The 25,091-nt window shown below is 36.3% G+C and overlaps 1 protein-coding gene across 1 annotated transcript in view; it reads right to left on the reverse strand.

Moving 5' to 3' along the window:
* Nucleotides 1-463: 463 nt before the first annotated feature.
* The window catches only part of LOC128665125 (bombesin), a 39,323-nt gene continuing 14,695 nt past the window's right edge, over nt 464-25,091 (reverse strand). Inside the window, exons 2-3 of the mRNA XM_053719870.1 lie at nt 16,725-16,870; nt 464-798 (exon numbers count right to left, since the gene is read on the reverse strand). Coding sequence (XP_053575845.1) covers nt 748-798; nt 16,725-16,870 — 197 coding nt within the window. The 3' untranslated portion in view covers nt 464-747. The remainder of the gene's footprint in view (nt 799-16,724; nt 16,871-25,091) is intronic.

The following is a 25,091-nucleotide window of genomic DNA, read 5'->3' on the forward strand; positions in this document are numbered from 1 at the left end:
TTTATGAGATTTTTCAGTAGATGAATCTAATCATAAATATCCAATATTTAATAATTGTGTGTATTATTAAACTTCTTATTTGGATTCTTGTGTCCTACGAGATATATAAACAGTGTGTGTGTATATATATATATATATATATATATATATATATATATATATATATATATATATATATATATATATATATATTATACACACACACACACACTATTCACCAGTTATTTATATCTATTGTATTATCTTCTAGTGCGTCTTCTTACTTGGATTATTTGGTGAAATATGGATTTTAATATTTATTCTCAGAGTGAAACATGATTTCTATATTATAATACAAGCAATGCATTGCTCAACCTTTTTAGTAATGTTTCTTAAATGTTAGAAGTATTTTGACTTGCAGAATACAACATGTAAAGCTTCTTGTAATTTTTATTTTTCAGACAAAGAAGACCACTGTTAGACATTGTGTGCAAAGAATGACTTTTATTCACAGGTTTTAGTTAGAACACTGCATAAAATGGCAGAAAAAATATTCCGTACATATCTCTGAAGAGGAGTTGTTGTTTTTTTTTTACTTTAAATTTAGAAAATGGATCTTAAATTAAAATTATAAATGAAAAATTCTCATTGTCTTTAGACTTCAGTTTTTTTTTTTTTTGTAAACAATAAACTTTGGAATGTTTAAAATAAGTCCCATGTCTCAGGCACAAATATATTTCTGTATGTACAGGAAGACACATTTCTTTGCTAATTCTGCATATTCTTCAGATACTGCTCCAAGATCTTCCTTACTACCAACTGTAAAAAAGATAAAAAATAAAGTAAATTGTGAGATTATGCTGATACTTATTGCCCACATTATAAAACATTGTAATATGCACATTTAAATATTACATGCAAGTATTTTGCCAGAGAGTCTGAGCCTAAGTGGTAGAATGCACCATGTAAGGAAAAAATGTAGTTTATTGAAAAGTATATGGGGTATTAACATCAAAAGCATTTTAGCATTGGGGTCACTGGGAAAACACTCTGACAATTCCAGCATATTACATATTATTATCTGCTGATCAACCCCTTTATTTTAAAGGCACAAGCACATAAACAGCAATCTGCAAAATGTGCACAGTTCTATAATTTACATAAAGCATTCAAGAGACATTAAAGGGGCAGTCAAGCAAAAATGAATCTTTCCTGATTCAGATTGGACATGCAAATTTAAACAACTTTTCAATTTACTTTATCATCAAATTTGTTTTGTTCTCTTGGTATGTTTGGAGTTTTCCTCTAAACTCTATAGTAAAAAGCATGGGGTTATCCTCATTTAAATAAGGTCTTTCTGTATAGTTATGTAACTTATCTGCACGTAGATTCTCCCATGAGCCGCTATGCAAATAAATGGATATTTATTCACACCAGGTGACCACTATTACCATAGCGATCACCCGGCTAATAACACTTATATAGGGGCTTTATTTTTAAGAGGGTCTTAGGGGCATTAACACAATAGGTATTTGGGGTCCATTTTAATGGCCTGTTATCCTATATAATAAAAGGCCAGGTATGTTTGTCAGATGCAATCATGCACAGTAGAGACTGCAGAGGACAAACATACCTGGCCTTGATCAGCAGAGGAGTGGGTACTGCGGAAGCTACCTGTTGGGGGCGTGACAAGGGGCATGGCCTCGCAGGAGTGCGCATGGTCAACGGGAGATAGGTGGGAGAGACCAAAAGAGAGGAGGGAATTATAGAAAGCGAGCAAAAGAGGGGGGAAGAGAGAGAGAGAGAGAGCAAAAGAGGGGGGGAGTAAAAGAGGGAGGAGAGAGCAAAAGAGGGGGAGAGAGATCACAAAAGAGGGGGAGAGAGAGCACAAAAGAGCGGGAGAGAGCACAAAAGAGGGAAAGAGAGCACAAAAGAGGGAGAGAGAGAGCTCAAAAGAGAGAGGAAGAGAGAGCTCAAAAGAGAGGGGGGAGAGAGAGAGCTCAAAAGAGAGGGGGGAGAGAGAGAGCTCAAAAGAAAAGGGGGAAAGAGTGCAAAAGAGAAGGGGGATAGAGAGAGCACAAAAGAGAAGGGAGAGAGAGAGAGAGCTCAAAAGAGAGGGAGAGAGAGAGCTCAAAAGAGAGGGGGAGAGAGAGCTCAAAAGAGAGGAGGTAGAGAGAGAGCTCAAAAGAGAGGAGGGAGAAAGAGAGCTCAAAAGAAAGGGGGGAGAAAAAGAGAGTGCAAAAGACAAGGGGGAAAGAGTGCGCAAAAGACAAAGGGGAAAGAGCACGCAAAAGACAAGAGGGAAAGAGCGCACAAAAGACAATGGGGAAAGAGCGCACAAAAGAGGGGGTGAGAGAGCGCACAAAAGAGAGGGGGAGAGAGTGCAAAAGAGGGGGGGAGAGAGCGCAAAAGAGAGGGGGGAGAGAGCGCAAAAGAGAGGGCAAAAGAGAGGGGGGAGAGAGCGCAAAAAGAGAGGGGGGAGAGCGCATAAAGAGAGGGGGAGAGAGTGCAAAAAGAGAGGGAGGAGAGAACACGAAGGAGGGGGAGAGAGAGAGCAAAAGAGGGGGGAGAGAGAGAGCAAAAGAGGGGGGAGAGACAGAGCAAAAGAGGGGGGAGAGACAGAGCAAAAGAGGGGGGAGAGACAGAGCAAAAGAGGGGGGAGAGAGCGAGCAAAAGAGGGGGAGAGAGCGAGCAAAAGAGGGGGAGAGATGAGAGAGTAAAAGAGGGGGAGAGATGAGAGAGAAAAAGAGGAGGAGAGATGAGAGAGTAAAAGACGGGGAGAGAGAGCAAAATAGGGGAGAGAGAGAGCAAAAGAGGGCAAGAGAGAAAGCAAAAGAGGACGAGAGAGAGAGAGAGAGAGAGAGACAAAGAGAGAGAGAGAGAGCAAAAGAGGGGGGAGAGAGAGAGAGCAAAAGAGGGGGGAGAGAGAGAGCAAAAGAGGGGAGAGAGAGAGCAAAAGAGAGGAGAGAGAGAGCGCAAAAGAGGGGGGAAAGAGTTCAAAAGAGAGGGGGAGAGATAGCGCAAAAGAGAGGGGGGAGAGAGCGCAAAAGAGAGGGGGGAAGAGAGAGGGAGCAAGGGTTGGAACCGCGGTACTCAAAAAATTGGCCCGTGTACACAGGCTTTAGGACTAGTATGGGTATAATTGGGTTAACTTTATTAAAAATAGTGTCTATTTTAATTTTTTAAAATGTGTCTAAACTTTGAATGAGCAGGTGATAAGCTTTTAAACAGTGAGAGTTTCTAGAGCTTAAGGGAGCTGAGATTGAGGGGTTTGAATACCAACCCCTCCCAGCACTTTCAGGTTTTCTGGGCTTGGTGATGTCACCACTCATAAGAGTGTTGATGTCACCAGTATCCCTGGGTCCCCTGGTAATGCTGGAGCCCTAGACCACCTCACACACACACTCTATTGTTTATAGCCTTGTTTATTAAAATTGTAATGTTAAAAAATTGTGGTTTATGAAGTCCTTTTAGTCGTGGAATTTAAAAAAGTGTAAAATGGCTCTTTAAATGTGTTACGTATAGTGAATTTGGATTGTAATCAGGAAAAAAAAAAGATTGCCTCGTATTAAGTATAGGACCATTTTTTTACAAAGCAAAAAATGAAAAAATGCTGATTGTGATCAAATAAACATAGAAATGGGCTCATATGCACACATTCACATAATTCTCAAATGACAAATTGTGATAAACAGCAAACTTAGAAGCAATTCTGCAATCGCAAAAATGTTCTTTTTTAAAAACAGATCTGATTCCAACAGCGATAACTTTTAATAATTATAAAATTGGTTGTGACTGTAGTGGTCAGTTTAGGGTTACTCAATAAATGACAGTAAGCTATAAAAAGTTTTGTTGGAGGGACATTATTAATAAAGCTATAAGATGAAATGTAAAACCAGAGAGGAAGAAGTAGCAATCTAATAGCATACACTGGTTATAATACATTTACATCAATCACAAGGAAAGTACCCTGTGGTTACGGCTGCCATATTGCCACAGTATGTACAAAGTAGTAGAAGAATGGCAGGCAGCTTGCAAGAACAAGGGAAAGGAAACCAGGGCTTACAGGAAGCTAGGTCTGCCTAGTATGGCTCCCCTTTAATCCCCTATTGTGTGTGTGCATTATCATTTAAAGAGACATTAAACACTAAATAAATGCAAGAATGATGCATTCAAAGAAAAGGTTAGTCTGAGAAAACATGTAGCTGTATTTTTTTTAAAGTTTAATTAGCTGTTTACATTTTTGAAAATAAAGTTTTAGTGTCTATAAAACAATGGGAGCTGCTGCCATGTTGTAACGTAGGTTACTTTCTCTGCAGTGGGACACGGTTATAAATAGGTAAATAGGTTACTAGAGTGTGCAGCCAATAGCTATATGGAATGTAACAGAGTTCTGCTCTTCCATTTTTAACAGGAACTAAAAAGCTCACAATTTCAGAATGGAATTACAGGAAAATGGGACAAAATAAATAATCAAACTATATTCCAATGTATATGTGATTATATATATATATATTTTATTTATTTATTTTTATGTTAGCATCGCAAAGTGTTTAATGTCCCTTTAACTACTCAGACTACACAATTCTGGGATTCATTGTTCCTGCAGCAGCCTAAGAAAATACGATTTAAAGGGACATGAAACCCCAAATTTTTCTTTCATGATTTAGGTAGAACATAAAATTTTAAACAACTTTCCAGTTTACTTCTATTATCAAATTTGCTTTATTCTCTTGGAATGATTTGTTAAAGGAGCAGCAATGCATTTTCTAATTGAACACATGGATGAGCCAATGACATACAATATATATATATATATATATATATATATATATATATATATATATATATATATATATATATATATATATATATATATATATATATATATATATATAATATTCTGCCATCAATCAGCAGCTAGAACCTAGGTTCTTTGCTGCTCCTGGGCTTACCTAGATAAACCTTTCAGCAAAGGATAACAAGAGAAGGAAGCAAATTAAATAATATAAGCACATTAGAAAGTTGTTTAAAATTGTATGATCTAAATCATGAATGTCTAATTATGACTTCACCGTTCCTTTAAATAAAAACAGTCTGCATGCAACAAGTGGCAGGCAGTATGGTACAAACCCATTCTCCAGGATCCTTTTTTTAAGACCTCACTTGTACCCTGGTGCATATTCATTGTGTGTCAGTATGTGTGAGTGACAGTGTGTATGTGTCAGTGTGTCTAGGTGCTAATGTATCTGTGTGTGTTAGTCTGAATGTGTTTGTGCCTATGTATCTGAGTGCATAAAAGAAGTGTATAAAAGTGTATTAAAAAGTTTAGATTTAGATTTAGATTAGATTCGTTTTATTGTCATTGTACAAAGTAGGAAAACAGAGACAACGAAATTATATTTGAAAATCTAACCAATCCTATACACAGATAGCACTATAATGGTAAAAGTAATAGATAGCAAAAAATTCAAGTGACTTGTGCAAAATATTTCTATACCACAAAAGTAAGTACAATGCAAGTGTAATAAAGTGCAAGTGCAAAAAAAATCAGTTCCATACAAAAAAGTATATATATGTGTAAAAAAATGTAATAAAAAATTAGTCATCTTGCACACATGTGTACATTTGCATTATAAAAATGATGTGAATCATGAGTGTTTTATATGAATCATATGTGTATTTTATATTATATGTGTTATGTGAATATAAAGTGAGGTGAAAAAGAACCATTAACAGGATAATCAATAAATTAAATTAAAACCATTAATTTAGCACTTTCTTCATTATAATAAAAAGATCTAATCATCAGAAGGATAAAAAATTAAAAAATTAAAAAAGCTATGAGCATAAGAGAGATTTTTAAAAGTTATTATTTAGCAGAGTAATGGCTCTTGGAAAAAAACTATTCCGTAATCTAGCAGTTTTTCCTTTTAAGCTTCTATAACGTCTCCCAGATGGTAAAAGGGCAAATAGTCTGTTGCTAACATGGAAGGGATCATGAATAATTCGATAGGCCTTTAAAAGACTACGTCTGCTTTGAAGATCTTCAATGGTAGGTAACTGAGCACCTATGATATACTGGGCGGTTTTAACTACCCGTTGCAGAGCTTTGCGATCAGAATTAGTACAGTTTCCATACCATACTGTGATACAGTTGGTGAGAATACTCTCAATAGTACAGCGATAAAAATTAATTAAAATCTGAGTAGATAAATTAACTTTTTTCAGCGTTCTTAAAAAATAGAGACGTTGTTGTGCTTTTTTTCACTAAAGTTGAGGTATTCAAAGACCAAGTCAAATCCTCAGAGATGTGTGTGCCCAGAAATTTGAAACTTGGTACACGTTCAACCTCAGTTCCATTTATATGAATGGGCAATTGTAAACATCGATTAGATTTCCTAAAATCAATAATAATTTCTTTCGTTTTTTTAGTGTTTAGGTCCAGGTTGTTCTCAGCACACCAAATAGCCAGTTGCCTTATTTCTTCTCTATAAGCTGATTCATCGATGTTAATGATCTGGCCTATCACAGTGGTGTCATCAGCAAACTTGATAATACTATTGGATACATACTTAGGCAAACAGTCATGGGTAAAAAGAGAATATAGCAGTGGACTCAATACACACCCTTGTGGAACACCAGTATTAAGGGTCAGAGTAGATGAGGTGTGATTACCAATTTTTACCAATTGCGGTCTGTTTGTCAAGAAGTCCAGAATCCAGTTGCATAATAAAGTATTTATGCCAAGATCATGGAGTTTGGCAACCAGCTTAATAGGAATAACTGTGTTAAATGCCAAACTAAAATCAATAAACAACATTCTAACATAGGTGTTATTGTGATCTAAGTGAGTGAGGGCAAAATGCAGAGCTGACGAGATAGCATCTTCTGTTTTGGCGATACGCATATTGGTTAGGATCCAATGCAGGTGGAAGGCAAGTTTTAAGATAGGCCATGACCAGCAACTCAAAACATTTCATAAAGGCTGAAGTGAGTGCAATGGGGCAAAAGTCATTAAGACAGACTGCTGTTGATTGTTTAGGCACAGGAATGATGATGGTTTCCTTAAAGCATGTAGGAACAGTTGTTTGAGCCAGAGACAGATTAAAAATATCAGTAATTACTGTAGCCAATATTTTTATATAGCATAAAAATAGTTAAGTTCGTCTGGAAAGGAAGCATCATTAATTATGGGGACTGTGCTTGTGGTTTTATAGTCAGTAATGGACTGTATACCTTGCCACATTCTTCTAGAGTCAGAGTTGTTATTAAAGTGCTCTTCTATGGGTGTTTTCATGGCAAATTTAGCTCTTTTTATTCCTTTCTTTAAATTGGATCGTGCCAAACTATAAGCCTCAGCATTACCAGTTCTAAATGCAATGTTACGGGCTTGCAATAAGAGGCGAACCTCTTTGTTCATCCAAGGTTTTTGGTTAGGAAAGGTTTTGATCCTCTTATAGGTGGTTTCCTTGCTGATACAATAACGAATATGATCTAGGACAGATGATGCATACAAGTCTAGATCAACTTGAGAGTCACTCTTGTCTCTTACAGCAAATGTAGTCCAGTCAGTAGATTGAAACTGTACTTGGAGTTTTTGAGTCGCGTCCTCCGGCCAAACTTTAACTATTCTTACAGAAGATTTTTCACTTTTAATTAGTGGAGAATACCTGGGGTATAAAGAAAATTCAAGGTGATCAGATTTGCCCAAATGTGGAAGAGGTAGTGCTTTATAAGCATCAACAATGTTTGTATAAACATGATCTAATATTTTATTCTCTCTTGTAGCACAGGTAACATTTTGATGAAATTTCGGTAACAAAGTTTTTAAATTTGCATGATTAAAATCTCCTGCTACAATGTAGGCTCCGTCTGGTTGAGCAATTTGTTGCTTATTTATCGCTTTTTGAAGTTCTTTCATTGCAATTTTTGCATTAGCATCAGGTGGAATATATCATGCTATAACAATAACAGAAGTGAATTCCCTAGGTAAATAAAAAGGCCTGCACTTTAGCATCAAATATTCTGAATTAACAGAACAGTAGCTTTCGGTGATTGTAGAATTAGTGCACCAGTGGTGATTTATATAAATACATAGCCCACCACCTTTGGACTTTCCAGATTCAATACTACTCCTGTCTGCTCTGAAGATATCGTAACCCTCAAGTTTAATAACATTGTTTGGAATATCATCATTTAACCATGTTTCTGTGAAAAGTAATATATTACTGTCTCTGATGTTTTTGCATGCATGCATCCTTAATTTTAGTTCATCGATCTTGTTAGTGAGGGATCTCACATTAGCAAGAACAATACTGGGCAAGGGGACTCGATGGGGAGACGCTGACAGTCTATTGCGGATGCCTCCACGCTTGCCACGCCTCTGTTTACAATCCCTCCGCCGTCTGCGCGCTCCTCGCCCTGACAATGCAGACACCGGAGGCTCCCCAGCAGTCCACGGCAAACTGACAGGCACATAGATGCTCCGGAGGTTAGTAGAAACAGTTTGTGAGTACTGAATTCTGATATCCAAAAGTTCCAGCCTGCTGTACCTAATATGTGCGGTACTGATCACAGTTAGCAGGCTTAAGACAACCAGCAAAGTAGCAACCTGTGTAGTAGGATTAGCTAGACACAGAGCCTTGCGTTGTGCACGCGCTGCCATCTTGTGAATCTATATGCTGACACTTAAAATCTGCCAAGAATAATTGTTTTCCCGATGAGCCTTTGCTTGATACGTGACTCTCTAAGGAGTGGCTCAATCACTCCTGACAGGAAATGTGTGAGCATGTAGTAACTTCAAAATGTATAGTGTACTAGTAAACTAGGACTAGTATTTAAGGATATATATTCTGGATATCTGTGGGTGTTATTAAAATAATATATATAGGTATATATATTTATACATGATAAGACCACAGGGTTAATTATATATGAAACTGGTTGCATCAGTTTTATTTACTATAAATTACAGTCCTCTCTGCCAGATGGTCTTGGCTGGGTAAAACAACCCCTACTTCTTTTTGGTTACATAGGATGCACCGCAGGCCTTTGTCCCAATTCATCAAAAGGAATTGCTTTCAAAGTCATCTTAGAAAGATCACTTCAAAAGACACACTACCTGGAAATGTGTAATAAAATTTCCTATATAATTTCTCTTCCTTATAAGAAGAAGAGAGCCTAGCAGTCTGAGCCAAGTGACAAATTTTGTGGATAGGTGACCATTCACACTTCGATGCAAATTCCTACCTGCTGTGTTAGATAAACATCTGTACTGGCTAACAGAGAGACATGTTTAACCCTATGAGTGCTGAAAGCATATACAAATTTAAATTGTGATTTTAAAAAGAGAAGTTATAAATTCATCTATATGAACTGTATAATTATCAAAAGATTTAATCGATGCCCAGACTGTATATATATATTTATATATATATATATATATATATATATATATATGGATATGGGAAATGCAATTCAGATTTGTAATTAAATTACAATTGTAATAATCCTATTTTTGAAATATATAACATGGTTTTTTTTTCTGTCTTCCAGATGGGGCTAATATATGCTAATACAGGATTGCCTGCAAGGGGTGACCTAAGTCATATCATATGGTGTATAGAAAGTCTATATAAATATTTTCTATTTTTAACATAGAATTGATAATACTGGTGTGTGATCTCAAATTATACATTTTCAATTATATTAAATGGGACATATATGCTGATCACATAGTTTATTAATATCATCAGATAACAGTGAATATACTAAATATACATATTAAATTATATAGTTTACTGTTAGCAATGTTAAAAATTAAACTGTTTGTCTTTGTCTGCTGCCCCTGATGGCCTAAATCCAGTATCACAGCCAAAAGGCATTTGGCTGCTGAAAATGACATTTCCCAGTAGCCAATAAGGAACAAGCTTCCGAAGGGCCTATTTCCAAAGTTCACTGATGATTAGAATAAGAAGGGATGGGATTATATTGCGTGATATAACTCCAGGCAAGAGAGAAAAAAGGGACTCTGCTGCAGAATTTTTTTTTATTTTTTTTTTTAAATACATTTTTTTATTGAGGTAAAATGCAAAAGTAACATAACAAAACAAAGATATGTGTCCAGTAGCAGATTAAGAGTGGTAAAGTCAAGTATAAATTTTACGTACAAAAAGTAAGGTTTGATCTAATCCTTAAGGCACAGAAATCGACACTACACTTGTTGTATTTACAGTCATGATACACCCAGGACCAAAAATACCAAAAAAAAAGAAACTTCAGTTATACAATATAACAATGTCAATAGCCAAAAAGTAGTATTTGAGTGAGGTTATGGTATACTATCTAATATCTCTGCTGTATCACTTATAGCATATGTAATTGGTAGCGTTAGGGGTTAAAGTGCGACAAGCCTGCCCCCTTGTGGAGAGAAACTTTTCTATTGCTCTCTGACTTGGGTATCACATTACCCAAATCCCCAGCATTAGCCCTTCTGCATATCGGTCTTAGGGAACTACAAAAACCCCAACAAATCCTTGGAGTTGCAATTTTTATTGCAACCAAGATGTGTATAGCCAGGTCATGGAAAAAACTTGAAGCTCCAACTTTAGCTCAGATCACTCAACTCATAGATTATTTAGTGTCAATGGAGAGAGGTTTTTATAACACGACTGACCGTATTGACAAGTACTGGACGATCTGGAGTAGGTGGGTTCTTAAACCTCCTTAGACGCCCAAATGCCTATTATTGTCTTTTTGGTCCCATGGTGGATCCATTATCCCTCTGAGAAATTTCTCTATTTCCCTTCCCCCCCCCCCTTTTTCCTTTTTTTTTTTTTTTTTTTTTTTTCTTTCTTCTCTCTTTTTCTTCTCCTTTTTTTTTCATATACTACCGCTGCCTTTTTTCTCTTTCAATTTTTGATGTTAATTCGAACCTGATGTCCCTACTTAGTAACCTTGTTAGGGACTATCTGTCTCCACATTAGGACTTAACGACAGATGGGACAATGGGAACAGACACGGCCAAAAACTCTTGTGATGCCCTACAATTAATTAATTTGATAAACTAAACTTTATTTTTTGAACACATACTAAAGGACATCACCCTATCTCTTGAGATATTTCTCCTCAATTCAGATGTAAGAATGAGAGTAACCTATTAGTTGGCAATTATTCCTATGTCAAAATTCTGTGCCAGTTTGTATTATGAATACCCTTGTATTTTATACTTGAAAAATTGTTCAAAGTTTGTTTTTTACGCTGATTGTTTTATTTACATCTTCTTTGTACTGATTTATGCTTAATAAAGTTTAAAAAAAAAAAAAGTGCGACAAGCCTTATTATCTGGACACATGATCATGATGCCTCAATTTTGTTGTTTCATTAGAGATGGTTCCTAAGTCTCTATAGGAATCATAATAATATGTGTCTATGTAAAGTAGAGCATATCAGGGAGTTAGCATTATAAATTTATTGGGGAAAAGAAAAGAAAGATATACAGTGGGCAAGAGCCGCTCAGGTTAAGAAAGTAATAGAGGGGTACAGGACAAGGGAAGAGGAAAGGAGTGTGAGACAAGGGAAGGGGATGGGGGGGGGCGGGAAGGGGGGGTATAGGGGATGGGGGGGGCAGAGTCAGTTAGTTTGATTGTCCAGCAGGGCTTCTAGAGTTTCATGCCCTTTGGGTATAAAGGGGGAAGTGTTAAATCAGGGGATCTAAGTACTGTGTGATGTAGCTCCATATGTCTGCATGTGAGATATTTAATTAATTAAGTTCCAATATGCGGTGCAGACTCTAGTTAAGGAGCCTGCCACTGCTGCACTAAAGTGTGGGTTAGTGGCCTTTCTGTGTTACTCTGTATATATCAGGAGGTGTATATCTGAATTAATAAAGTTACCTCTATGATAGAAGCCTATGTAGCAAACATAAGAGTAATATTGAAGAGAGACCCATTCTGCAAGGTAATAGTGTCTCCATGTCAGCTAATTTAGGTATTAATGCTTTAGAGACAAAATGTAAACCCTAGACATCATGATATGGTTTCCAAAGTGATAGCTAGGGTTTCATTTAACATCCTTTTTACACCTAAGATTCTAAATTTTCCTCACTTGAGATATAGCCTTTTAGTATAACAATATAAGTTGGTAAACATGAGAGGGGGAGTGTGAATCCGTTTCAGAATATCAAAACATTACTATCATACATGAACAAGTGGTAAACAAACAGTGCATAGAATCATAACACAGTTAAATTATAGAGGATAATACAATCCTTATATAGTGTCCCCACTATAAATAACAGTAGGGCTGTTGCAAGAGCTGGGGAACTCTGTACTCAAAGTACTATAACCACAGATAGTCCATCCATAAGGTGTATATATACGCTCCAGTCACTCTCATCAAATATAAGACCGACCATGCCAGCCACCCGGATCGAAAGGGCCCCGCAGAGAGCCAGTAGGACGCTTCATGACTTCACTCTGCGTGAGCTCTGAGGGACCCGACAACTGATATTCGCTTTTCACCCTCGGCTGTAGAGGAGAAGGTAAGTTATGAGTGTGGGGGCTGCGATATGAAATTGACTGACTCGTTATGGCAGAGTACTCCTGCGGCACCATCCTCGGCTTCTCCGTGCGTCTCCACATATTTTTCTCAGCGCCCATTTTATGGCGACTAGGCGTGTAGGCAGCTCTAATGCGATTAATAGAAGGATTTTTCCCCTCCGGTCCCATTCCGACCAGCCGCCTCGGAACAGGAGCGGAGCACAGGGCTGCAGGTGTGATGAAAAGGTCTGGGTTAGACTCTGGTGTCGAAAGAGGTATAGATTGAGTATCCACGTCAGTAGGCCACTTAAAGAGGATAGATGGGACACTGCTGTTTTCAGCTTTACTCTCGCCATGGGGACAAGAATATAGCACGTTATGGGCCTCTGTTGGTATATCATCCGCCATGCTAGGATCCCCCGCTGAGTCATCTATCGGGTCCTCCGCTTTCAAAGAAAGGCATCGAGCTAGAGAGGCAAACTGCGCTTCCATGCAGAGTTCTAAAGCGGCAAAAGCCGTCCTGATCAGCGAGTCCATCCTCTCTATTGGGCAAGGAATCCCAAACGTTCCAGACAAGTAAGTATCTAGGGAAAACCAGGGTGTGAGCTCAAACGTATCCTTGCATCAAGGAGCATCGATCGTGACAGCAGTGATCAAAAGGCTCTCAAACTTTAGGGGATTGTAATGTCCATGCTGCTGTTGCTGTAATGGCGGCTACCCAGCTCTTCTAAAAGTCGTCTCCGTGAGTAGCATAAGAAGCTGGGTCTCCAAGTCAGTAATAACTTCCAGCTAGTGCACCCATATATACTGTGAGGTTTAAGGTCACTTTAGTTGCTGAAAATTTGTTTTTTGCAGGCTTTTAGTGGAGTTTAAACTATTATTTGAGCAGGAGCTCTCAGTACCTGCGTCTGCTCAGCTTCATAGTTAGCTCCGCCCCCTCTGCTGCAGAATTTTGACTAACAAACTGCTGCCTTGGGATCCAGTCTATTATAAAGCAATCTGGGCCTATTTTTTATCCATCTTGCAAAAATTACCTCTTTTAATTTATGAGGTGAAATTGGATTTATCATAGGAACCCTGGAATTAATTAATTTGCTTATTTGGGTGAAGTATAAGAAGCTGTTAAATATATAACTTGATATTTTAAAGCAAATACATTCATTGTTACTAAAACTAAATTGCAGTTAGTAATTTTAAAAGGGCACTTTGTATTTTATCTTGCATTCATAATCCTGTGTAGTTTAAAAACTAGTCTTTTGTTTGCCAAGTAATTTATAATTGCAGATAAATTTAACTAATATAAAGAATTTAGGAATTTATATTAATTTTAATTGTTTCTTATATGCATTTTTGAGGGGTTTATTTTAAAGAATAATTATTAAATAAATTGTATTATAACCCAGCCATATACTGACATATACATATATATAAAAAATATTTCACTTTTTTGCCTCCCCTGAAAACATTTCTGCAGCCGCCCATGCTCAAAGATATGACATCTCAGGTGTGAGAAAAAAAAAAGGCAGGCAAAGGGCTTTAATATTGAGATTATATATATATATATATATATATATATATATATATATATATATATATATATATATATATATATATATATATATATATATATATATATATATATATATATATATATATATATATATATATATATATATATATATATATATATATATATATATATATATATATAAAACAACAATTAAAATTATGGGGAGGCGAAAAGTGAGTTTAAAATCCTCCACTAAATACAAAATATAGAGAAAATAACTCATTGTGTAAACCATTTACAAATCTAAACAAGTCAGAAGACTTGCTTTAAACCCAGAAAGTCTCTGACTACACTGTTTCCAATGCAGCAAAGGAATCTGGGTAAGATATGCAAATGAGGTTCACAATGACTCACCTTTTTACTTTTAGCCTGCTTTTTAAGACAGACTTCCCTAGCTAAGCATTAAAGCTGTGTTATACAGCAGTGCTATGGCATAAAGGGAAGCCTGTCTTAAAAAGCAGGATAAAAGTAAAAAGGTGAGTCATTGTGAACCTCATTTGCATATCTTACCCAGATTCCTTTGCTGCATTGGAAACAGTGTAGTCCGAGAGTTTCTGGGTTTAAAGCAAGTCTTTTGACTTGTTTAGATTTGTAAATGGTTTACACAATGAGTTATTTTCTCTATATTTTGTATTTAGTGGAGGATTTTAAACTCACTTTTCGCCTCCCCATAATTTTAATTGTTGTTGAATTTCCCCCAGAAATTAACTTTACCAAGCAGTGATTTAACCTACTCCCAGCTGATGAGTGGCAATAACCACGAAACAGCTGTCCTGGGATTGGTCTAAATCACTGTACTAACCCTAGCTAAGCATTAAAGCTGTGTAATACAGCAGTGCTATGGCATAAAGGGAAGTCTGTCTTAAAAAGCAGGCTAAAAGTAAAAAGGTGAGTCATTGTGAACCTCATTTGCATATCTTACCCAGATTCCTTTGCTGCATTGGAAACAGTGTAGTCAGAGAGTTTCTGGGTTTAAAGCAAGTCTTCTGACTTGTTTAGATTTGTAAATGGTTTCTCTCTCTCTCTCTATATATATATATATATATATATATATATATATATATATATATATATATATATGCATGATTATATGTAGAGATTATATATATATATATATATATATATATATATATATCTACATATAATCATGTGCGTATATATTTCAAAAATACCATGAGATATATATATATATATATATATATATATTTATTTATGAATAAATAGAACATATTCTGTAATGTGCAAAAAACATTGGAATGTGAAATTTCATATTTTCATGTTGGGGTAACACACATCAGAATAGGTGATCTGGTTTGCGCGCAAGTAGGTAGTGTTAGTTTTCCCCACGTTTTATTCTCCATTGACTTCTATGGGGGGAATACATGAATGCAAATGCTAAGCTTGGCTTTTTGTGCTCGTCGGGTTAGCGTGCAAGCGAAAACAGTTTACTCAACTCATAATACCTGCGCAACCCAACATGCAGAAAAAGCTTACTTCTAGCACAATTAATGCTCGAGCAGGAACGTTATTCAGCGCTCCACTTGTAATCTGAGCCATATAAATAAAAACCTGTGGTAACTGATATACATGACTATGTACTCCCCTTAGCTTTCTGGTGCACATGCACCTATGCTCCCTTGAATAAATGCACCTGTGCACCCTGCATTTTCTGGCTCCCTGCAGCTTCCTGGTTTGTATCTGGGAATTTCTCAGCTTTCTGGTGCACATGTAGCTATGTTTCCTTATATATATAGACACCTGTTCACCTGAGGCTACCTAGATAAAATTTAAAAGTGCTCAATATGTTTGTTCCATTTTCCTCTCCATCTGTCTGGGTCACATGCACTTTACTCTATGCAGCTCTTTTATTTCCATATAGCTCTACTTACAGCAGCTTCCTAACTCATATGGACTTGTGCTCCATGCAGTTATGTCTTTTAGATATAACTGTATCTTGCAGTGCTGTGACTCAATAAACCTCTCCATGAAGCTGTCTAGCTCACATAAACATGGGTTCCTAGTGAAGCCTGTGCATGCTGTGATGCTACTGACACATACCTGTGCATGCTGTGATATTACTGACACATACCTGTACATGCTGTAAAGATGTTACTGACACATACCTGTACATGCTGTAAAGATATTACTGACACATACCTGTGCATGCTGTATATATATTACTGACACATACCTGTGCATGCTGTAAATATATTACTGACACATACCTGTGCATGCTGTAAATATGTTACTGACACATACCTGTGCATGCTGTAAAGATATTACAGACACATACCTGTGCATGCTGTAAATATGTTACTGACACATACCTGTGCATGCTGTAAAGATATTACTGACACATACCTGTACATGCTGTAAAGATGTTACTGACACATACCTGTGCATGCTGAAAAGATATTACTGACACATACCTGTACATGCTGTAAAGATGTTACTGACACATACCTGTACATGCTGTAAAGATGCTACTGACACATACCTGCACATGCTGTAAAGATATTACTGACACATACCTGTACATGCTGTAAATATGTTACTGACACATACCTGTGCATGCTGTAAAGATATTACTGACACATACCTGTGCATGCTGTAAAGATGTTACTGACACATACCTGTGCATGCCGCAGCTCTCTTTCTGATCCTGCTCTGTTCTGCTCCTGCAGGAGGGCAGCTCTCATGTTCTCAACGTTACGTTTAGCAAAACTTTCCATCTCTTCAAAGTCTGTGTCCTGTAGGCTCTTCTTACCCATGAAGTGACCTGGAAAAAAGTTCACACACTGATTTCAGCAAGCTCCTTACCACAAACACGACTAGTGGTACAAGACATTATATATATGGTTTATGCGGATGGACTTATACAAGGGGGAATCTTTAATGCAGGGTTTCTTAGCCTTATAAATAATTACAGGCCCCAATGGATTAGCCAATATGCCCCACACCCTCTTCGCCAGACTGTTGAAATCATCACTAGTCATATTTGGCGCATTCAAAGAGGAATTTACATATGCAAGGGAAGTGACATTTATAAAGCATATTATTCCCTTTAATACACTCAGACATTTACTACATTTTACTTTCACTTTTTTTTATTCTCTGTTTTACACAGTATTTAAATAAACTACTATGATATTTTTTATCATATAGTTTATTTGTTTAAAGTTACCTTAAAGTCATATATATATCATGGTTACAAAAAAAAAAGGAAACATAAAGTTGTGTAAAGTGAAAATCAGATTTATAGTTGCTTGATAAAATTAAGTAGAAACCTTTTTGGGGGGAATATATTACCAAGGATCTACAATTACCAATATTTTAAAATTCATTTAAATACAAGAACAAATTTATTTTACCTTAATTACAAATTGTTAACATGTTGTTTTTAATAAATATATTAGTTAGTATACATTCATGTAAGATTCTATCGTATGATAAGGAAATAAGAGGCAGTGCTGTTATGGTTAATGCAAAAGCATAAAACTTGATGAAAGCAAATCGGAGACCAGATAACCACCATGGGGTAATAAGCAGATTAGACTTGGGTTTGTAAAATCATAAAAACACTTTTAAAACATTTGCTAAAACTAATTCTCTGTGTTCCCAGAGGTAATAAAGGAAAATGTATCTATTTAAGGTCTGGAAAACAAGAAAAGCGTCAAATTAAGCTTACTCCAGCCCCTGTATGAGGCAAATTGTAAGTGTTAAGCCCCAGTTATTTTCTTCTTATATTTGGGGCAGAATGTATGCAACTGGGTTTCACTCTTTCCTTTAGACCTAGTGTAACTATTGTACCTTGTTGTTTATATATATATATATATATATATATATATATATATGCGCTAAATACAGAAGTTAAAATGGCATTACTGAAGAGTACAGAACCAGTTTTTATAAAGTAATATCCTATCATTGCAGACTGTTTCAGCAATGTTCCAAGCGGAAAGATTAGCTTACTTCAGTTAAACTATTTGTCTGAGGGGTACATCTAACATTTGATTTTTGACACACAGTCATTAGTGCTTATTTGATTGCATGAGGTTTGGTCAATTACTTGTTGTAAAGATGTTGGCAGTAGAAGTGTTTTTCATATGATTGTGTTTGTGCTGTATCAATATGTGTGGTTAGCAGTGTTGTGCATTATATGAAGTAAATCACACTTATACTATTGACCTCACAACTAATAACTGAAACCACACAGACTGTTGAATGGCTTCATCTTATTTTTATTTACCAACAACATAAGTTAAATAAAATACAATTACAACTTTTAGTGCAGAGATGTATTCAGAGGTGTGTTATATCTTATATTGCAATCACAGAACCCTCCTCCTCGGCCAAACCCTCCCAGCAACCACAAAACCAGGGAGCAGCCCTGATCAAGCTCTCTTCAGAACCACCTAAATCTGTGTATATTGGCATAGGAGCCAAAATACCAGGGTGCATAACAGAAATGTAACCACAAGCTCAGAACTCAATAGGCTTAAAACATTTTGGGGTCAGAATATCCCATTGTCAGACAAATGGCCAAGAAAATGATACAAATCTAGTGGCATGTTTATAGTCCAGTGAGTCACACACACACATAGAAAGACTGTATGATAAAAGCAGCCACCTGTATTTGGTGCAATCCTCATACTTGACATGTGGGTGGGCGTTTATACAAAATGTTATTTCCCTAGAAGCTGGTTAACAATGCAGGTGTTTACAGTAATTGTCCCACACTCCTGTCACATACCCTTATGCACCAATATGGAGAATAATTTCACCTGACACATCCAGAAAAAAAGAAGACAATAATTAAGAAAAAAAAGGGCATGGATACCTATGCTTAGAGAACAAGTAAAGATAAAACATCAGAACTATATCAGTGCACTGTCAGAAAAATGGGTACGGTTGGGGTATGTTTGTGAACACTTAGGGTAAAACTGCTGTGGTTGTACCCTCAATATAATTACACCTTAAGGAACTAATATGTAGCATTTAGCGGTAAATAAGGTACAAATATTTTTCCAATTGTCAAAGGGTCCATGTCTGTACCATTTAATCCCTCCAAAAAGGTACAATTACTTGTGTGACTAATAGGTTGAGCAGGATGGGTGGTTTAAAGGGACATAAAACAAGTTGGGAGAGAGACAATATAATATAATATGCACTTAAATTACTTTACCTGCAAATTTATACTGCAGTGCCTCGCCATTACCCTTTCTTTTTAGTTTCTGAATTGTAAAGCTCTAACTCCCCCCACACAATTCCTTTTATGGCTGTATCTATGTTTATTGTTCTTTTGGTAAAATGCAAAAGTTAATAGGGATTATCTGCTGGAGCATGCCTAGAAGCTGTGAGCTCAGTTAAAATACAATGTCTGTGTCTAAACACTAATAAGAGGGGTGGAGTTAGCTGCTCCAGGCAGTTTAGCTATGTAATTCATTTTGCTTATATTTGAAAATTATTTTAAAATACTTGCCAGCAATTTTTAATTTTTTTTTTATGCAAACTATTTTAAATTAATTAGCTCTTTTAGGATATGCACAGATCTCAACCTGTTTTATGGCACTTTAAGGCTGCGAAACCCTGCAAGTCCATATAATTTGTGCACCTCAATTATTAATTGAACACATAACTGGCAGTCACCAAAAATGAATTCAACATACATGTTGTACAGCAAAATAATTAAATGGATATGAAACTCAATTTTTTTCTTTCCTCATTCAGATAAAGCAAGCAATTTTAAACAACATTCTAGTTTACTTGTATTATCTAATTTGCTTCATTCTTTTGATATCCATTGTTGAAAAAGCATATCTAAATAGGCTCAGCAGCTGCTGATTGGTGGCTGCGCATAGATACCTTGTGTTATTGGCTCACCCATTTACATTGCTATTTCTTCAACAAACGATACCTAAAGAATGAAGCAAATTATGTAATAGAAGTAAATTAGAATGTTGTTTATAATTGCATTCTCTAATTTCTACCTGAATCATGAAAGCAAATTTTTGGGTTTAGTGTCCCTTTAATGTTCAATGGTTGTTGGTAATACGAGAGAGGTGGTCAAAGCAACAAAAAATACTTAATAACCCATATCTTCAATGATACTGTGTTGCTGGTTGTAACATTGTAATGTTTATATTTAGAGCATCAATATGATAATTCTTAAAGATAAAGCAAATGTATTAACTAAAATTGGAGAGACAATTTTTCATTATAAACTCTATAAAATAAACAAGAGCTGTTTAAGAACCTGTTTTTAAAACAATAAAATTGTAACCATTCCCCAGTCACATACATGGACATTGTGTTACATGCCACAGCGTCATCTATTGGTAGAAGGTTCATCACCAAAATGTGTATTGGGGAAATAGACTAATTTGCATATATTTTGCATAGAGTGACAATTCACCCTTCCTTTCGTTAGAGTTATATTTTATTATTATGTTATTTTCTATATATTTATGTTTTATGTGGCATGTCACCCTAAACTGCAGTGCGGCTGTTGTAATATTGTAATAGTGTCTGAAAAAGTACACATAAAATTAATGCATATTTGAATGTTATATAATACATTTGATGGAACAGCATTTTAATATGCTGTGTTGAGTTCAAATTTGCCATCATGAGGTACAAATGCTTGCCACTGTGGCAGTACCCTTAAAAGGCCAAATATGCACCATTGTTTAAGGGTACATTATGATACCATAACCATAGCACAAAGGTCCAATCTAGTTACGAAAGGTACAATCTGCAAGGGTACCAATATGTACCCATGTTAAAGGGTATAGCAGGTGTACCTTTAAGGGTACTGCCCCAGTGACAAGCTGTTGTACCCCTAAAGGTAACATTTTTGCAAATTTTTTCTTACAGTGTGTATAGCAGTGACTGGGAACAACTTTCTTTCCAAGAATACCATGTTTATCTCTTTGAATCTGCAATTGGGTTGCATATTGCCCTTACAACCTATATGAGAACATTTAAAATGTTAAAATCCATTGTGTGTGGCAGAGAGAGTAAAGGAAGACCGACTAAGGACTAGATTACAAGTTAAGCACTAATTAACGCTTCAGCTTGAGCATTAATTGCGCTACAATTAAGATTTTTGCGCTAGTCAGGTTGTGCTCATATTACAAGTTGAAAGCAAATTGTTTTTGCACAAGTGGTAACCCGCCTTAGTGCAAAAATTTGAAGCAAGAATATTGCATGTGCGCTTTAACGTATTCCCCCATAGAAGTCAATGGAGAAAAAAAAAAGTGGAAAAAACCCCTAACACCCCACTCTTGTGCAAACACGATTGCATATTCTTATTTGCGCTAAATCAACAAAAACATATAAATATTTCATATTCCAATGTTCTTTACATAACGGAATATGTTCTATTTATACATAAATATTTCTACATATATCTGAAGCTATTTTGCACAAATATATATTTATACCTTTATAGGTATAAATATTTATAAAAATGTATATATTATTTATAAGAATATATATAGAACATATTCTGCTATGTGCAGAACATTGGAATGTCAAATATTTATGGTAAATACATAGTTAAAACCTTTATTAAAAATTAATATTGCATAAATATGCTTTTACATGTTTTCATCTACTGGACGGCAAAGGGCTATAATGCCCATATATATATATAAATACAAAGTCTTAGTGAAAGCGCCAAAATCCTCCTCTCACCTTAGTCTTCAGCGTGTTCCGTTATGACCTTTGACCTTATCACGGCACAATGGAGAGTGAGAACAAGCGGTCGGTGTGAATGCAACTTTCACAGGTACTGGCTGGATACCAAAATAAGTAAATTGAAAAAAGTGTGGAAAAGAGCAAAAACACCTTCAGACCGCAATAAAGTAAAAATATATCAAATTTATTAATCCATGTTAAAAACAGGAAAACCGTAGCATGGTAGATAAAAATACAAAATCACTTCACAGAGTGAACAAGAATGTTGCATACATGTTTCGTGCCTGCGCACTTGATCTCTGTCAAGATTTCCACCTCTTCTATTCTGTTTTAACTGTTCAATGCCCATCATTTTCAATTTTGTGTGATCTGAGTTATGGTGAGATTTGAAGTGCCTCGCTACGGGGCTGTCCATGTCCTCATTCTTAATGTCATCCCTATGTTCACGGATTCTGCTTTTCAACTCTCTAGTAGTTTTACCTACATAGAATTTGGGGCACGGGCAGTTAAGTAGGTATAGGACATTTTTGGAGGTACACGAAATTCTCTCCCTTACATAGTATGCTTTACTCCTAGTTGGAGTGCAAAATGTGACAGATCTTTTAACATATGTGCAGTAGACACAGTGTCCACAGGGTACACTTCCTACCTGATGTTGTGCAGCTGTTAGCCAATTTCTGGTCCCATCTCTTTTAAATTCACTGTGTACCAACATGTCTTTGATGCTTGGAGCCCTTCTTGCTGTTAATAATGGGTATTCAGATATGCATCCCCGAAGTGATGTATCTTCAGACAGGATATGCCAATGGCTATTAAGAATATGTCTCAATTTATGCCAGTGAGAGTTATATTGTGTAATTAACCTCACCTGTGTATCCTTATTTGTTGTTTTCTTTCTAGAATACAGTAAATCATTTCTTGATGTTTTCCTCTCTAACCCACGCTTTTTTCACTACTTTCCTTGAATAGCCTCTGGCTAAAAATCTTTCTGCCATTAGTTGTGCTTGTTCTTCGAAAACCTTTGTTGAGGAACAACATCATTTTAACCTAAGAAATTGGCCAATAGGTACACATTTTTTCTGGGGCTCAAGGTGGTGACTACTTGCTTCAAGCAAGCTATTTGTCGCAGTTTTTTTGCGATGAATATTTGTATGTAGTATATTATCCTGTTTCAGGATGTTTAAATCCAGAAAATTGGCCTTTTCTGTACTGATGCTGTATGTGAGAAACAGATTCAGATCATTATTATTTAAAATATCAACGAAATCACAAACAGACTTTTCATCTCCTTTCCAAAGGATTAATATGTCGTCCACGAACTGTAACCAGAGTACGACATGCCTGTCGACCCATTTTGAAAGTTCGTGGAAAACATATTTTGTTTTTGTACGTACGTAGGTGCGCATGTTGCACCCATGGCAGTTCCTCTGAGTTGTCTGAAAAGTTTGCCATCAAAAGAAAAGATGTTGTTTTTTAGGACAAACTCTAACAGGCAAATTATCCATTCTGTGTTTTCCCTGTATTCTTCCCCTCTCAGCTCAAGAAAATATCTTGCTGCATTTAACCCTGCTTCATGGGGGATCGAAGAATACAGGGATTCCGCATCCAGAGTTACCAGGAGCAAATCTTGCTCTACTGTAATTTTATCCAGTTTCTTAAGAACATCTCCTGTGTCACTAATATAGGAGGACAGGGATTCAAGGAATGGACGCAAAAAATAGTCAACATATCTACTGATACCTTCGGTCGGACCACCAATGCCCGAGATTATCGGGCGACCAGGTGGACATTTTACATTTTTGTGCACCTTCGGTATACAGTAGAAGGTTGGTAACACAGGGTAGGGATTTATCAAAGATTGATGTTCCTTTATATTTATTAGGCCATCATTTCTAGCTTTATTTAGGAGAAAGATCAATTCATTACAGGACCTCTCATAAATCTGATGGTCTACTTTTTCATATTGTTCCTGGACAGATAACTGTCTCTTAGCCTCCTGTACATAGAAGGTTTGATCTTGGATTACAATATTGCCGCCTTTATCAGACGGCTTGAACACTAGATTTTTCCTCTTAATTCTTGCAGGGCCGCTCTTTTGCTTTTATTTAGATTGTCACTGACAATCCCTGGTACACCTATTCTGTTTATGTCAGCTTCCACACATTTTACAAAAGTTTGGATGCTGGGGGACAAAGATAATTGGGGCATAAATTTTGATTTTGGTCTGAACCCTGTTTTAGTAGGGTGTTCCTTTTGTGTTTGCCTATCATCTTGGTCTCCCAGCAAAAAAACTAAATCTTCTAATGCTGACATATCTGATTCAGAAATATTGAGATTCCTTTGTATTTCCACATTTTTTTTTAAATACAATTTTTCTTGCATATAAGTTTAAATCTTTTACAAACTCAAACTTGTCTAGTGAAGAGCTGGGACAGAAGGTTAAGCCTTTTTTAAGTAGTTCAATATGTGCCAAGTTCAGTTTTGCTGAGGATAAGTTAATAACCATTAGTTCATTGGCCTTCTGTTTACTGTCTTTTATAAGGCTATCAGATTCAACTATTCGTTCTTCTGATTTCTCGCTGTCATTCTGTTGGTCTGATTCTGTCTGTACTGTCGGTACCTCCCCCCTCTGCCTCTCTGTCTTGGCCGTCTGTAGGAGTGCCCATCTTCCCCTCTTCCGTCCCCCCCCCCCCCCATGCCTTGTCCTCCTCCTAAAGGGAGTCTTGTCTGTAAGGTTTCTCTGATATTTTTTGGTTGTGTATCTAATTCAACGTCTGAATTATCAGTTGGCTAACAGCTGCACAACATCAGGTAGGAAGTGTACCCTGTGGACACTGTGTCTACTGCACATATGTTAAAAGATCTGTCACATTTTGCACTCCAACTAGGAGTAAAGCATACATTGTAAGGGAGAGAATTTTGTGTACCTCCAAAAATGTCCTATACCTACTTAACTGCCCCAAATTCTATGTAGGTAAAACTACTATTGAGTTAAAAAGCAGAATCTGTGAACATAGGGATGACATTAAGAATGAGGACAAGGACAGCCCCATAGCGAGGCACTTCAAATCTCACCATAACTCAGATCACACAAAATTGAAAATTATGGGCATTGAACAGTTAAAACAGAATAGAAGAGGTGGAAATCTTGACAGAATCATTTTGCAACATGAATCTAGATGGATATTTAGATTAAATACTTTCAGCCCAATAGGCTTGAATGAAAAAATAGAATATGTATGTTTTCTGTGAAAGGATGAACTGGCAAAAGCCAAACTCTTTAATGATGGATTAATAAG

The sequence above is a fragment of the Bombina bombina genome, chromosome 6 (genome assembly GCF_027579735.1).
Source record: "Bombina bombina isolate aBomBom1 chromosome 6, aBomBom1.pri, whole genome shotgun sequence".
Taxonomy (NCBI): domain Eukaryota; kingdom Metazoa; phylum Chordata; class Amphibia; order Anura; family Bombinatoridae; genus Bombina; species Bombina bombina.